Consider the following 17,901-nt stretch of genomic DNA (forward strand, 5'->3'; position numbering starts at 1 on the left):
GTGAAGTTTTACAAGAACAGAAAAAAGGGGAGTAAATATTTATTTGATCCTAAAAACCATTTTCAAACAATATCTGGTAAATGGATATCAGAGCAAAGTGTATCATTTTGGGGTGTTTTTTTTAAGGGAAATAATGCTAAATCTAACACTGCCAACAGCGAACTTTCAAACAACTGAGCCAAGCCTGGTGATACTGACATAGTGATTATAATGAAATGTAACTTTAACTATAAGCATACATAGAAGAAGCAAATCCAAGTTAGATAAATTTAATTTTCATTATCATTTGTTCACTTAGATTTGGTTAGAGTTCCATTTGTTTTTCTTTTTTTTCTTCCTTTTTAAAAAATTTGAGTACAGTTGACACGTTACATTAGTTGCAGGTGTACAACATAGTGATTCAACATCTCTATACATGATGCTGTGCTCATCATAAGTATAGTTACCATCTGTCACCATAAATGTTATTACAATGCCATTGTCTATATTCCCTGTGCTGTACCTTGTATTACTGTGATTTATTCATTCCATAACTGGAAACCTGTATCTCCCGCTCCTCTTCACTCATTTTGCTCATTCCCTCACCCCCCTTCCCTTTGTTAAAAATAAGACTATCAAAGCCACAAAATATTTATCCAAGACTCTCAGGATGCCCATTTTAAACCCATTCCCAGGAAGAGACCTCCTAGGTAATAATGCTCTACGCAGGAAAGTACACATTCCAGTGACATCAATCATGCCAAACTTTCCTCTTTTGAGGAAGACAACTATACTACTCTGTCCCAGTTAAGGTAAAACTACACACAAAACATAAAAGAAAAGATTCCTTAACATCTTGACATACTTCCGAATTCTGACAGAAGTTCACATTTTCATATTATAGTCAGAAACAAGAAGGACTATCAAGGATGTGGGGACAGGTCACAACCTAAAACTCAAGTTCCAATAAATTGGCACAGAAGAGATGCAAAAGGCCATTCTGAAGGATCTTTGTAAGTGTGTTTTTGATGAGGAAGAAAGCTACTCAGCTATAAGCAAGAAGGTCCAGCTGTTATTAGAACCTAATCAAGGGATATTCTCAAGAAGGCACGAAGAGAGAAGGAGATGTCACCAGGGTGAAGACACGGACATTAGCCATTGCAAAATCAATGTGCATTTGGATACCAACTGACCCAGAATGGCACCTCTGCCGCTGAGTTTGGAGAGCAAATTATCTTCAATATTAATCTAACAAAGGAAATAATAATGAGCAAGTGTTCTGATATCACTGGGGCAATCAAAACTAAAATCAGAGTTGCTAAGGACCTCAAAATAAGAAACAAAACAAAACCCCAGACCATCTCCAGAGTCTCAATACTCACAGGAAAGACTTAAAGATTTCAACCCAAGAGATGTCTTATTTAATTAAGTACTAAAATAGCATACTTCATGGATTAAGATAAATATCAGAAATTTTCATTGCAGGGCCTCTGCTTTCCTTGCCATAATCTGAAAATTTAATGTGAAATAATACAGAGGATGAAATTTGCTGACATTTGTAGAAAGTGTGTCCATTGTATGATGAGTGCATGAGTATCGGTATGCTGAAATACACTCATCTGAAACATGACGTATTTCAGAAATACGTTTGAAGGTATGTGTACAGATAAAAGAAATCTTTATATACTGTACTGTGTAGAATCTGGTTTTTGCTCTATAACTACAGTCATCGTGTTGTAACTCTTTTGGTCTCAGGTACCCTCTGATAATCAACTTGCAAAGAAAGGGAGGAAGAATCATTGGTCTACGAAAGCAGATCATGCTTACATTTTAAGATTCATGATAAACCTTGAGTTTGAATTTGTATTTGTTACAGAATAAGATGAGCACCATGACGTAACTGTTACTTCTAAGGAACTCTAAATTCTTCCAGGAGCACACGAAAACCCCAGACTATAAATGATTAAAAAAAAGTCCTTTTCTTCTAGTGCTACAGTGATGTTTTCATGAACATTTTCCTTTCCCACTCATTATAAAAAATAACCTTCTTAGTTTTGAAAATTATTATCTTTCGACAATTACAATGCTGAGGCTGATTTAAATTCTGGATAAATAAAGGGCCACCCAACAAAAGCCTTCTGCAAAGCTTTTTTTTTTTTTTTTTTTCTGCATGGTTTACTAGGTTCTGACTCCATCAAGGCACCTCACCTCCTGATCTTACCACAATCAGCTTTTTGTTTCATACAAATCCCACATCTCTTTTCACTGACATCCTTGTCAAACGGCTTAAGAAAAACAAGCCACCACGATCTAGTCCTGAAATTCACAGGCAAATCGCCTCACAGACATCCCAGAAAACAGAAGTTTTAAAAAAGGCATGTATGTTCACAGAAGATGCAAAACTTAACTAAGTTTATAGGACCTGTGATCAAACATCCTCTTGTGCTTTGGTATCTCAACTTTCATGAAATATCCCTACCCTTCCCCCCAGAATATATGAATAGATTCTGTAAAGAATCATCGGAGGTATGCATGGAAGGATCAAGTCACCCACACTTTATGGACAAAATTAAATCAGAAAAACTTTACAGAGTTTGGAGCCACACGAGCAAGTGTTACCATTTATTCAACAGCTGTTATTTCTAGGTACTTTTCCCATATTATCTCTAATTGCTTTCAAAGCAGGAACTATTAGCTTCATTCTTCAGTTGAAGGAGCTCCATTACATTTCAGCTTTCTGAAATGTGAAATGGGAGTAATATCGCCCCTTAGCTAGTGGTATTCAGTGGGATCAGGTAACAGGCCCAAAGTCACTCAGCCACTAAGTGGCAATGCTGAGATTTGAAGGCAGGTGTCCTTGGCTCCCAAGCCCATCCCTTTCAAAATGCCAAGATGCCTGCCCCTCATTAACTGACAGCTAAAAGGATACCACGGATTTATTTGGTGAATAAAAACAATTTTTTTTAATTTTCTTACATGATAAAATATAAGTATTTGCCAATGTCTGTAATAGTTCCAGTCCATCTTAATTTTTTTTTTCAATCATTGGAAGTATAGAGAGATAGAAACTTGGGCTTTAGAGTCAGAACAATCTAAGATCTAATTCTACCCCCATAATTTATTGTGTCTGCAGCCACGGACTAGATTTTTAATCCATCTCAGAATTAATTTTTTTTTTCAGCTAAAAAACAGAAGTCATGATGCCCACGTTCTGAGGTGATTATTCTGCAACTTAGATGAGAAATAATGTGCAGTTGGTTCTCACTCCATCAAGGCACCTCACCTCATTTCATACAAATCCACGTCACTTCTCACTGACACCCTTTGTCTAGCCTGGGACATGTTGTAGTAAGGGGTAAAAAGAATGGAAACTGTTATTATAAGCAAATCATATAAATTAAGCCTCCAATCAATTGTTATTATCATTATTATTACTAAAAACACTATTGCACAGGAAAGGTCTTACATACATCTGTATTTTTCTTCTAAGAGACCTTTGGAGAGAGACATCAATCCAATCTTCAGACTCTGCACTCTTATTTTTCCAGTTCGACCCCTGTAATTATAAGAATCTCAATGTGTTAAGATGCATTTAAAGCTATATACAGGACACTAATTATTTCTGGATACCTATTTTCTTGAGGGTAAACTATTAGACAATGATTACATCTTAGAGATGCAATTTTTCTATTCACTTTTTTTTTTAAAGATTTTATTTATTTATTTGACAGAGAGATAGAGAGAGAACACAAGTAGGCAGAGAAGCAGGCAGAGGGAGAGGGAGAAGCAGGCTCCCCGCAGAGCAGGGAGCTCAATGCGGAACTCGATCCCAGGACCCTGGGATCATGACCTGAGCCGAAGGCAGCCGCTTAACCGACTGAGCCACCCAGGCGCCCCTCTATTCACTTTTAATAATTTTAAATCCATACCATAATTTCATGATATGTTTTAACAGTATGTTTGGCCCAGTCTGGAAGAATATATAGCCTGAAATCACTTACGTGGAACATAGGAACTAGGAAGAATGAGTAAAAGTAAAATGATAATGATAATTATAAAGCTGAAAAGATATTTTTAGAAATAGTATGAATTGAAATCTGTTAATAGTTACAAATGCAATATTAAAATAGATAGCTAAAGGTATATATAATATGCATGTTGTTTAATATAGCAAGAAAAGTATAATGATGTATCTAAAAAAATATATACAAAAACTAGAAAATTAACTATACCAAGGGCTAATAACTTGTTAGATACTTAAAAACTTGTTGTCTTCATTGATTTTGGTCTCTGTCAATTCAGTTTTTTAAAATTACTACTGTAATTATAATAGTCGGTGATCTTACATAGACAGGTATGAAATCTCTATTTGGGGAAGTCTTAAATTATAATTAAATACAAAATGCGTTAATTAATCAACACAAGGAAAAAGCTTCGTACTATGCCAATGAGAAACCATAAGTTGACTAGAAGAAAATTTTTGTCTTTGAAAGCTTTGAGTTGTCTTTATTCTTGTCATTTATCGAAGAATTTCTGAGTTGTCTACCAAATGTCCCAATGTACTAGAGCCTGGGGATGGGGAATGGGAAATGCAGAAACTACAAAAATTGGTAACATGATCCTTGCTATGGATTATCTCTGGATAATCAGACAATAGGCCTGCAGAAGATAACAAAAGGCTGGTGAATAGACTAGTAGATGGATGTGGCTAAGGACAAAGGAATCCCTTAAGGGAAAAGAGATCAAAATGATATGTATTAGAGGATGACCTCTTGTGTGACAACACAAGAAAGGAACGTCATCAGGAAGGCTACTGAAAATGTCAATCATCCATTCATCACACCATTAACAGTTATTAAGGTTTCCTGTGATCTCAGCATTGTTCTGTGTACCATGAGGATCAGCAAAAAAGTACAAGACACAGTTCCCACCCATGATAAGGTCACATACAGCTAGACAAGAGAGACAAGAAAACAACGGGAAACACACAAGGAAACAGGAGAGCAACCTGTATACATGGAAATAAGTCAAGTTCAAGAAAGTTGTGGCTGACTCGTTATTTCTGACTGGCGATTAGTCTGAGTAGTTATTAGTCTCATAACGTCTGATAGAGAAGAGAAGACTCAAATCAGATACCGAAGGCATGACATGGCTGGACTGTCCCTAGGAGAAAGTAGGTTATCATGGGAAAATCCCGGGCAAGGGGAAAGAAGCAGCAGTGTGAACACCAGAGACAAGATGCATTCAGGTGGAGGAAAGGCTTGTATTAAGGCAAACAGTTGATAAAACTGTCCAAGTTATATCATCTGGAACCAGATGATAAGGCTTTGATGTTAAATAAGATACCTGGATTTGAAAAAGAAGAGGGAGGCAAAGAAATTTATTAGTGAGTGACATAACCTAATATTTAAGTATTTGGTTCCCTGATTACCTTCATAAGTAACTCCTGAAATTACTTTAACTGGAAAGGTATGTACCTTATAAAATTATATCCATCTTGGCACAGTGGAAAAATGACTTAACACTGCAGCAAATGAGGTTAATATTTTCTGTAGGGACAAAAATATTTAAACCAAGCGTTCCAGACTATTGCTTTAAATCATGATTTAAACATTTTTTATTTCTATTAAATTTAGAAGGAAGTTCGTGAAGTTAAGACTTTTTAACCTGGGAAGATGAAGACTGAGTGAGGCTGTGAACTCATAAATGGAATAAATTTTATCTTTATAGTTTAGAAAGTCCTTTCTACATATATTAGTTCATTTGCCCTTCACAAATATCTTATGTATGGTAAGCAGAGCAGATATTTTTATCTCAATTTTTCAGATGAGGAATTGAGATGCCAAAAGCTGAGTGGCTGCCAAGGTACAAAGCAACAAGAACCAAAAATTTGGATTCTCATCATTCACAAGAGAAGAAAACAGGGGTTTTTTTTGGTAAAAATTCAGAATATTAGGAGTTGGATACATGTTAAAACTTAAAAATAAATAGTAAACTCAATATAACTTAAAAAGTACTCTTTTTTTAGATATGGCTACATGGCAGAAATAAACAAGTGATTATCAAAAAAACCTGAGTATTAATTCCCTATCTACCACTTATATGCAATAGGTGGCTATGGATAAAGTCTCTTATCTCACTGGGTCAATTTCTTAATTGGTAAAACAAAGAGGGCAGAGTAAAATGAAGAGGGCAGAATGGAAGATGGAATGTCCTCAAAGTACTTCTCCTTCTAGAATTCTATGATCTCCTGTGTGTGCATCACTCATTAATTCAAGAGCTGCTTGAATATACTTCAAGAGCTGAAAATATCCGCTCTGGCTGTATCATACTACACAAAGTAAGGCGGTCAAAAACATATGGTTAATAAGCGAATATCAAAATAGCTAAATGAATGGAAAGGTTAGATCATGGTACCATTTCCAAGGTTCAGAGACTTCTTAGGGTCCAACACGTTCTAGTGCATTGGATCATGTAGATCATAGTTCCATCAGATTCTCAAAGAAAACTAATAACTTAAAAAGAGTTAATAACTCTTGTTTACATAAATTGATAAATTACAGTTGTTAGAGAAATTTGGGCAACCAACTCTGGCCATCTGAGACTGCCATTGTATGATTAACTGTGTTTTTTTCCCCTTAGGTTAATCATGATATTCCTCTCCAAGACAGAAAACTAGACTGAATGCATACACCATTCTGACCCAGCATGGTCTTCACTGTATTTCTTTGGCATGGAAGGGAAATAAATCCTAAAAGCCTTTTTTCCTTTAAAATGGAAAATTTCAAGAAACTGTTTTTCTAAATAAGAAACAGTACCTTAGTATAGCATTTCTCATGTGTTCACATTTGATGATGGAAAGTGGAAATATGCCAACATTTGATTCCCTAGAATATGAATCACAACATTTCACATTCTGCTTCCTTCACAACTAAGTGGCACTATTCCCTTTGGCTGTCCAGTAAAAACAGCACATGTAGGTGTTACATGTTATGAGTTAGATCCTCCTGAAATTCATGTGTTGCAGCTCTAACCACTTAGTACCTCAGAATGTGACTGTGTTTGAAGATTGGGTCTTTAGAGAGGTAATTAACTTAAAATGAGGTCATAGGGTGGGCCCCAATCCAATACGACTGATGTTTTTGTAAGATTAGGGCACAAACACACATAGAAAAAAGACCATATGAAGACACAGGGAGAAGACAGCCATCTATAAGCCAAGGAGAGAGGCTTCAGAAGAAACTAACCCTGCTGACACATTCATCTTAGACTTCTAGTCTGCAGAACTGTAAGAAAATAAACGTCTTTTATTTAAGCTACCTAGTTTGTGGTACTCTATTATGGCAGTCCTAGCAAACTAATGTAGTGTGTTAGAACTAGAGGAGGGTGATTTCAGTTAGTTCTTCCTGAAATTATTACTCAAAATATGCATCTCTATCATACCCCTGTGGTGCTTAACGAAGTTCTCAACTAAGTATTCTATGAATTTAGCATTCTTTTTGGGTCCTCAAACTAAGTTACAGGCTTTGTAGTTAAAATACCCAACTGACCATCTATTTTGATGAATTTACTATATAGAAAATGTCTCTTTTGGACATTTAAAAAATTGAAGATCAACTAAATAGTGAATTAATGCTAACTATCATATTTTACCCTAGAAGGATAAAAAAGGATAAAATGAAATGTGTTAAAAGATACCAGATAGGGATATCGTAACTCCCACATTCATTATTATAACTGAGATTCATGCTACCTATCTGTTCTTCAGTGAGTTTCTTAAGAGTCCTCAAGTACACGATGGCTATTTAATTATTTAAAAAAAAAACAAACAACTTTGTTGTGATATTTGTGAATATTGAAAGATAACAAACTTTTCTAATCAAAAGAAACAAAATTTCAATTAAATCATCCCTAAAGCTATTGTTGTCACCATTTACTTATACGGAATCAATCCACTGCTAAACACATGTACATTTATAAACTATCATCTATCTTCTTGCTCTCTAAATCAAAAAAAGGATGACAAACACAAATTTTCATGAGCTAATTAATGGAAAATAACTTTTAGGTTCTGAGAGAAAATCAACAGTTCTCATTTTCTTATTTCATCTTTGCATACTTTAACCCCCTACCAGAAGAATGAATAATTCCTAATGTTTTGGAAATGTCAGCCCACAGCAGGTCTTTCTAGAATTGATTATTTCACAAATGCACTATCACATTCAAAACAGCCAAATTAATGGCGAATGAGTTATGCTGGAAGTTGAGAGTGCTCTTCATGTAACAGTGAGCATCTAATTAAATTACAGATATTAGAGTGTCCTATAGCATAAACTATTTAAAACACCACATATACACATAACCACTATTACAATAAATAAAGCTAATATGAAAAGACAAATTAAATCCCTTTAATTGCCATTCAAATGGCTCTTAAGTTGTCATATAAAAATTGCAAAGTGGATTATTATGAGCCAATTACTGTAACTCATAACAACAAATATAAATTTTTGTCTTTCAAAAGAAGAGAGGAGGATATAGGACTTATTTATATTAGGCTTCCCCTAGCCAATGTGACACTAGGAATCCAACAGTATTTATAAATTGAAGCAAAATCTTGAAATAATAGGTGGACATTCTTTTTTGTTATATTGCTGGTTAAGGGTTCAAATTTTGGAAAGTCATTCTTTTCAACAACTAACATAAATATTTCCACTAGGAAAAGTACTTTGAAAGTACTTCTTAAAAAACTCATTTCAAAATTTAGACATTTGGCATTACCAATATATTTCATTCAATGATTATATTTTAAGGAGAAACAATGCAAACTTACGTGTCATACACATTGAGTAACCAGTTGAGACACATATCCACACAGAGGGGAACGTTGACCAGATCCTTATGCATTTGTTCCAGGCCATCATAGGTTGTTGTCAGACAGTTGATGATATCTGGAACACTAAGCAGCTGATCGTTTTGGTTCAGTTTGTGCTGCTTGAAAACTTCATTTGTTGTATTCAACTCTAAGAGATCCACTAATCAGGTGAGAGAAAGGAATATGCACAATCATCACATTACGTAACAACACTGAAACAAAAACATTTCTCATCTTAAGTATTTAGCTTGATTCTCCAACTTAAGAATCTATCCTTTCTAGCCAATTTCAATTTTTAAAGAAATAAATAGCATTTCCATTCTTACATTTCTAAACTCTTATCTGTAATCTCTTATTTTCATGCTTTTGCATCTAAACTCTGTTACTTTTCAATCTGATCCCATTTTTTGCTCTTTGGAATATCAATTCTTCCTACTTTCCTTTTCTGGCTTTCCTCTCTTCAGGCTTTTTCTACTTTTAAACATAGGAAGGCATAAATAAATCTAGTCCACATAGCAGAACATCTAAAATATGGCACTGCTCTTCTCCTAACTCCTGAGAACAGCCTGCTCACCCCCTCCCAGTCATCCTTTATACCACGGCCAAACCAATCATTCTGTTTCTCAACATGTACATACATTATGACATACAAAACTCACTGAAAATGTGCAGTTAAAAAAATGGGTTCTGCCAAAAAAAGTAGCTCTCTACTGTCTGCTGAACAAACCTGATCTAGAATGCCCTCCCAATCTGGCCCTCACCTGGTTTGCTTCCCATGATGCTTTGGCATAGAGGCCATTTTAGCTACATGGGATTTGTAGAGGTCCACAATACAGGCCACATCCATGGGCCTTTGTGTATTTGCTCCCACTTTTATGCTTCATGTACAGAACATCTACAGTGGGACTGGCCAGGGCTAGAGCATGATGGGCCCCCCGCTCTCAAAGTTGGCCAGTCAGAGAGGGAGAGTGAGCGTACTGAAAACTTTACTAAAAGGAGTGAAAATTCAATGAGAATACATAGATTTCTAGGAGAGCTATTACCACAGGGGAGTAGAAGGAGCCTAAAAAAGGCTCCCTGGGTAGGTGGGGATTTGAAATGGGCCTTAAAGAATATAAGATACAAGAGACCATGTAAAGCAAGGGAAGAATTCCAGGAAGATAGAACTGCTTGGGAAAAGACAAGAATTCAAGGAAGTCTAGGGGGCTCTCAGAAATGACAACAGCACTATGGATGGTACATGGCTTACACGTGGGTGGCACTGGTTACGCTGAGGCAGACACTTGGCTCTCAGGGGCAAGCACGTGTTGCACTAGGGGAGATCATCATGGGCCAGGAGGAAAGGTTTAGACAAAAAAGAAAAAAACTTACATAATCTTTCTTTTCAATCAACTGTGAGTCATTCATTAGCTAACTGAAAACAGGGAAACAGTAGATTATCAAATTACCATGTATCTATACATTTACTGAGTGTAGAAATGACTCTTCTAAATCTAAAAGATAGGGGTTTGGAAAATTACAGAACCTATATGAATTTAAGGTCTGCTCATTGAAATTCCTGCTTTATAAAATGTTTTCCCTATCTCCCGATTTAACTTTTTTAAAAAAAAGATTTATTTATTTTTTATTTTAGAAAGAGAGAGGGAGAGCATGAGCAGGGGGAGAGGCAGAGGAAGAGGGAGAGAGAGAATCCTCAAGCAGACTCCCCACTGAGCACAGAGCCTAATATGGGGCTCAATCCCAGGACCCCGAGATCATGCCCTGAGCCAAAATCAAGAGCCAGACACTCAACCAACTGAGCCACCCAGGTGCCCCACCATATTTAACTTTTTAAATTTAAAAGAAATAAGCTCAGGGGAACTTTTAATTTTAATATAGCCAGCTACTTCCTCCTTGTCTGATGCAAAACTATCCCCTCAGAAAATATAATGACATATTTTGATAGTTAAATAAATGAACGAATAGCTTCTTTTGTATTTATCAATTTTTAACCACTGAATAACCACTAATTTTAAATTTTTTTTTTTTTTTATTTTTTTTTTTTTTTTAAAGATTTTATTTATTTATTTGAGACAGAGAGAATGAGAGAGACAGAGAGCACATGAGAGGGGGGAGGGTCAGAGGGAGAAGCAGACTCCCTGCCGAGCAGGGAGCCCGATGCGGGACTCGATCCCGGGACTCCAGGATCATGACCTGAGCCGAAGGCAGTCGCTTAACCAACTGAGCCACCCAGGCGCCCTAATTTTAAATTTTTAAAGACATTTATGCAATGTGTCCACTCTTGCTGCTTAAATACCATAGAATAATTTTTTTTTCAAGTTACCTATAATGGAAAAGAAAGGCTTTAAAATTTTACAGAATAAAATTATTACTAAAACAACTCAACACGGAAGACTTCATTTAAAAAAAGAGATAAAAAGAGACAAATATAAAACACAAGTCTGGATAATAGGGGTCAATCCCTTTCCTTCCGATATCAAATACATCATTGGTAAAATTTTAGCTAATCGCAAAAATAACTTGTGTAAGCTTCACATGAGTTAGAGATGGTATCAGAAAAAAATTAAGAACCATCTGGAATCTTCCATATCATTTGTACCCTACTTCTTGGCACTGTATGTTATTTTCAATTTTAAACTTCCAGAGGGCAGGATCAAAATTCAAACTCATCCTTCACAGTGCCTGACAAAAAGAAGTGCTTCATGATGGTGGCAACAGAACTATAATTCCACACAGACACAAAGAAATATATTCAAAATCTGCCAAAATGCTCTAAGTTTTCTGAATTCCAACACTAATTACGCCAGCAACTCAGCACTGCCATTGTATCCACACATGGCATAAAGTGACAATAGACCAAATTCCAGAAAGACCATTTCCTGGATCGCGCTGCCCTTGCATTTCTTCTAGAACAGCCTCCTTTGTGATATACTCTGTAGCTGTGACAGTAATTTGCCACATCCCACAGATGATCATGTCTTCAATTTTTAGTGGTTTACTTTGACACTTCGCCTTGGTGCCTAAGCCAAGCATCCATCCTTCCTGCAATGTGTCACATTTAGGTTCCTTTAAAAAACAGACTACATTTAAATCACACAAAATTATGATTTTCTCTTTTCAAAGGGAGACAAATGACAGCTCGGTCATGTGGCAAATAAAACAAACAGCAGAACCATTTTCTAACCAACTTTCAGGCTTTTTCTTTAATCCCACATATGAGGCACAAGGGATCGAATGGAAATGGATCATCACTGTCCTGTTCTGCAAAACCACACAGTTTAGCACCTGACCTTGGGCTTCTGTAACTCTTAGGTTCTTGAACTGTTTAACCATTCCTTCTTCTTCTTTTTTTTTTTTTTTTTAAGATTTTATTTATTTATTTATTTGAAAGCAAGAGAGCAAGCACAAGCAGGGGGAGCAGCAGAGGGAGAGGAAGAAGCAGGCTCTCTGCTGAGCAAGGAGCCTGATGTGGGGCTCGATCCCAGGACCCTGGGATCATGACCTGAGCCGAAGGCAGACGCTTAACTGACTGAGCCACCCAGGCGCCCCTTGACCATTCCTTCTTAACACCTCTCCTACCACCTCTTCCTCAGACACCTCAGAAATACAGATGGCGCTCAAGGTCTTGCATCACTGCCCCTTCCCTCTGTAATCCTGATACCCTCACTCACTGTCAATATTTCAGTAATCCCTTCTCTCTGGATGGCTCTCAATTCTGTTTTCTCATCCCCATCTCCTGCCTGAACACCTGACCCACATTCCTGCTGTTCTGTTCCCAAACAGAACTCTCCTATTCTGTTTCAGGGACCTCTACCTTAATATGTCCCAAATAAAGGTCTTATTATGTTGCAATCCAGTAAGGGTGTTACCACCTTCTATGGACCCCGAGTCTGCAAATCCTGAAATGTACTAACACTGTCCTTCTTTCACCCTCTGCCGGTTATCAACTAGCAAATCCCCCCCGTCATCAGTTCTTTTTCCTCCTCACCAATCCATACCCTCTTCGCCCCCGTGACCTACACCCGCCAGCTTAGCCCCCATGATCTTTTACCTGAACCATGTACTTGTCCCTGTTCACGTGGTCCTTCCTTCTGCCTTAGATATCGTCTAAAGCATACATCTGCATCTGGGCCTATCTCCTAACTCCCACAAAACAGAAAATGTGCCATAGCACCCCGCTCCATAAAAAACAAATGCAAACATTAAATGCAACATTTTGAGAGCTTGAGGAACAGAAAAACTAAATGAATGAGAAAAGGTTTCGTGGGAAAAAAACGACCCTCCAAGTGGATCTAAACTGATTTTAAGGACATTTCTGATACTGGATAGCTCATAACCCACTCCATTCAGACTCCAACACGTTCCCTGAATGCCAACCACACCTTTGATGCTTATGTACAGAAGTCCCTTCCTCCTTACCCCTGATTAATAGCCATGTGCCTAAATCCTGTGTGACTGCTAAGGCCTGGCTTATGTGCTTCCTACTCAAGGAAGCTTGCCTTGCTCTTCACGGCAAAGACCATTCCATAAAGCGTGTGTCCATGCGTAACCTGCTCTCTCTGAGTGTAGGCTCCTCGAGTGTGGGAACCAAGTCTCTTTACGCGGTCTTATCTCCTGCACAATCGTGGAGCCCAGTGAACGAATGAACGGTGACGAAGCAGTGACAGCACACCCTCTGCATTAGGACCTATGCTGGGTGGGGGTTTACACAAAATGAGACCACCCCTGACCTGAGCTGTTTGCAGTGGACTCCTCCTGATATTACCTATCGCACAGAGGCAAGCATATGGCGCCTAGGTGAGAAACAGTCGTTACAGGCAATCATAAAGTTCTGGAAAAATTGGAGGCAGGTGGGATTAGTTGGTAAACGTTTCCAAAAGAAGTAAATTTTTAACAGTGTCTGGGAGGAACAAAGGGTTATAGACCTTTGCGGAGGAAGGGTCAGGGCATTCCAAGTAAACAGAAAAGATGGGAGGAGGAGGAAGAGATTAATCACGAACAGGTGAGCTGACAAGTGGTGCAGAGGCCCAGGGCTGACGAGCAGCAGGGGCAGGGGCAGCGGGAAAAGTGAGGCCAGGTGGCTCGGAACACAACACCTCGAATATTTACAATCCAACGCAACCCAGCGCTTCTCTTAGTATGCATTTCTTTTTTTTTTTTTAAAGATTTTATTTATTTATTTGAGACAGAGAGCATGAGAGGGGGGAGGGTCAGAGGGAGAAGCAGACCCCCCGCCGAGCAGGGAGCCCGATGCGGGACTCGATCCCGGGACTCCAGGATCACGACCTGAGCCGAAGGCAGTCGCTCAACCGACTGAGCCACCCAGGCGCCCTCTTAGTATGCATTTCTACATGTCATGTAGCTTGGAAGGGGCAGGCCTTCCTCTTCTGCTCCCCTCAGGTTTGAAGGAATGAGCTGAAGGAGGGAGATTTTTTCTTGAGAACTCAAAAGAACCAGCAGAGGAAAATACCAAATGTGTTAATATGTTTATCCGGCCAGAAGTACTACTGAAAACCCGAACCACGTTCATCATGACAAAAAAAGCAGTCTTTGGTCAATGGAGATTTTGTGGCTGACTCATTTGTCCTCATTTTATAGCTCGTCAGGCCTGAGAAGACCTTCCAGATCTGTCAGCTGGATACTGGACATGCAGCTGAGCCTCTTTCAAAACTGCTGTCACCACGGACTCAGAGCTCACTGAACATCCCTTTTGTGTGCTCCTAATTCACTTCCTGTTCCCTTCTGGCTCAACATACAGATCACTGGCCAGGCTGTGTTGGCTTTACTGGTTTGTACTGGTAATTCCGCAGCAGTTGCTTCCAGTTATCTGGGGCTCTGCAGGTTATGTGCATCAAAATCATCTCATTATTTTCTTTCATCCGTAAATCTGGAGGTGTTTTTTAGCCCTGGAGACTACCCTCCCACACATAACTTACGTTCTTCTTATCTTAAAGCTTTCCATGGCTGTGGGTTTTTTCTTTTTTTCTTTTTTTTTTTTTAAGATTTTTTATTTATTTATTTGAGAGAGAGAATGAGAGACAGAGAGCACGAGAGGGAGGAGGGTCAGAGGGAAAAGCAGACCCCCGCCGAGCAGGGAGCCCGATGTGGGACTCGATCCCGGGACTCCAGGATCATGACCTGAGCCGAAGGCAGTCGCTTAACCAACTGAGCCACCCAGGCGCCCCGGCTGTGGGCTTTTTTTGAATGATTTCTACTTCTCCTCCCTCACTTCTCCTCACGTAACCAGCTCAAAATGTAATTCTGATTTCTACTGACCTTTAAAGAGCAGATTTTTAACCTTGATATATCATTTTTTGAAGAGTAATATTCAAAGCTTCACTGAACTGCCTAGACATATAACAACTGTTAACAAAAGGTAGCAACAAGAATACTTGGAATTATTCAAATTACTAGGCTGTAAAAATATGGGTGGATGTCAGTTTCCATATTAACTATCTGACAAGGCCTACATGTTCTTTGAATAGACTCAATCATTAAAACTATGACCACAAAGAGAATTCAGAGAGATTAAATCTATATTATTACAAGTATTCATATTTCTGTTTAAAGTTAGGTTGTTTGGGCATGTGTGTCGGGGGGGCGGGTGGGGAAGAATACCTCTTTGGTAAAATGGCTATCACAGAACATTACTCTGAACAAACTCTGCAGGAAAAGTTCATGTTGATAAGACCAAACATCTCAAAATATATTTAAATAAATCCAGAGCCTTTTATCTAATTTTCTAGGTACCAGTTCAAATTTGGATCAGGAATATTGTTTTTTAGTATTTCTTTATTATATGATTGCATTGAATCATACTGTTTGGAATCCTATACCTCCAAGTGAATACAAAGTACTAAGAAGGCAATGATCTACTACTTTGATTTCCTGATTTAATCCCTTTAAATTGGGCGGCAGCATAATTTTTGAAAAAGCTTTTTATGTTACTCCTGTATTTTGGCTAATTTTGTTCTCCAACTGAGAATGGCATATGTTCATTTGTCTTACTCCTGCATGCATGCTGATGGGGCAAATAATAGAGTATTTATAGAAACACAGCCAATTACTTGAGTGAGATACACTAAAAATGAGATTAACTCTACAAACACATCACCCTCTTCATTTATCTCTGTCTCAAAAAAAAAAAAAAAAGGCAAGCCAAAAAACAGAGTGATTAACTTTGGCAGAATAACTTACAACACAGTGCTTTTTGTAGTCTTCGGATTTTGATGGCTGTGCGGTAGGCAGAGAAACGTACATTATTCAGGTCAGCTGAAATGGAAAAGGAACACATTCAAAGGCAGGCTTATTGTTTAACTTCTATTGAATGGCAAGAACGTATTTGTTTACTTCAGATGATGGAAAAGTATTATGTCTGTACTCACTAAAAAGTCTTCTCTCAAAATCCACAGCATTTATTTAAGAGAATAATTAAATGTTCATTAGCACCATAGTGAGATACATTGCAAAGCAGTGCTACACTGCTTTCAAGAGGGCATTATCCAATAAGAAAAGGAGGGAAATGAGGAAAAGGAAACATGGCCTGTTAACTTCTGAAGGCTTAATAAATCCATCACACTGTAGGCTCAGGGCCCTTCCTTCTCCGCTGCTGGGAGGGACTCTTCTCCCGGGAAATCTTCCTCAAGGACAATTAGTTTTCTGTCAATGAGGCTGTCCCTGTCACTACTCCTAAAGCTAGTCTTATGTCTCCCATCCTGATCTATTTGCTTCTTCTGCTCTTTTATAGATATGGTTAAAATTATCCCATAATCTATATTCAGATCTTTAGAAACAAGAGGCTAAATGTAGTTAATAATACTGTATATTTGAAAGTTGCTAAAAGAGTAGATCTTAAAAGATCACAAGATTAAAAAATGTTGTAATGACATGAGGTGATAGATGGTAAGTAGACACTCTGATGGACAGCTTCATAATACATTCAAATATTGAACCATTATAGTGTACACCTGTAACTAATATAACCTTATATGCCAATTATATTTCAGCTAAAAAAAAAAAAACACTTTGGTATCAAAGTTTGGTACCAAAAAAGATTTGGTATCAAGTTCAAAAAAAGATACCGTAATTTCTTTCTGTGTCCTAAAGACAGAGTTGTCTGTATTAGAGACTCCTTGAACTGGAAGCAAACTCAGAAATCATCAAGTTTGTACCTTCACTTTACAAACGAAAGAAACCCCTGGCTTTTCTCTCATTTGTTCAGCCTTTGTTAGCTGCCCTCACCCATCCAGATGAAAGCTCAACAGATGCCTGACATTTAAAGAGATCAAGAGGGGTGCTCTCTCCCTGCTGAAGCGGGAGTGGGTGTGAGAACCTTCGGGTGCTGCTCTCCCCCTCCAGCAGTGCCTTATCTACCCAAAGAGAAAACTCTTTCAAAACCACTGGACCAACCTAAAGGAAGCAGGCTAGGTCATCAGTTCAAAGTCATATTCTACCAGAAATCTACAAGATTAGAATTCTCACCTCCTGTGTTTTCTTACATTTTTATATTAAAATGATTTTAGCTTTTCATGACTACTTCGACAAAATGAAATTAGGCAAGCCAATTTTGTAAGATTAACTGAACAAAATGTGAGCTAACAGGAAATTTAAAGCAATGAATTAGAGGTTGCTGCGCTGTCATTGTTTTGGTTTTCAGGCAAAGCTGAAGTTTAAGATGACTCATTGTGAGGGAGCTTGCATTCCTCCTTTTAAAATCAACCTCTTGCGATTTCAAACCACGTGTTCTCTCAAGAAGAAAGGTAAAAACTGTTTCCTGCATTGCCCTCAGAAATTCACAACTGCTTTTTCTATGTCAGTGACACAATCTTTTAAACATACCATGCCATGTAGGAAAAACTGGTGCTTAGTTTCCGATTAAGAATATACAATTATCAGTCGTTTAGGTTAATTAAATAAAATAGCACTCACCGAGGGATTGAAAGAGTTCAGTCATTTTAGGATGATCCCAACAGGTTGTCTGTGTTTGGTGGCTGGGGGGAAAAAGGGTAGTATATTTAAATTAAAGAACATACAAAATAATATAGGTC

General features: G+C 37.9%; 1 protein-coding gene across 6 annotated transcripts in view; it reads right to left on the reverse strand.

The window, feature by feature from the left end:
- UTRN (utrophin) overlaps positions 1 to 17,901 on the reverse strand; it is a 484,838-nt gene that overhangs the window by 49,530 nt on the left and 417,407 nt on the right. For all 6 annotated transcript variants that reach the window (XM_044917202.1, XM_044917200.1, XM_044917201.1 and 3 more), the window contains 4 exons: positions 17,783 to 17,844; positions 16,052 to 16,126; positions 8,813 to 9,014; positions 3,450 to 3,535 (listed from right to left, as the gene is read on the reverse strand). In XM_044917202.1, coding sequence (XP_044773137.1) covers positions 3,450 to 3,535; positions 8,813 to 9,014; positions 16,052 to 16,126; positions 17,783 to 17,844 — 425 coding nt within the window. The remainder of the gene's footprint in view (positions 1 to 3,449; positions 3,536 to 8,812; positions 9,015 to 16,051; positions 16,127 to 17,782; positions 17,845 to 17,901) is intronic.

This window comes from Neomonachus schauinslandi, chromosome 8 (assembly GCF_002201575.2).
Source record: "Neomonachus schauinslandi chromosome 8, ASM220157v2, whole genome shotgun sequence".
NCBI classification, from domain to species: Eukaryota; Metazoa; Chordata; class Mammalia; order Carnivora; family Phocidae; genus Neomonachus; species Neomonachus schauinslandi.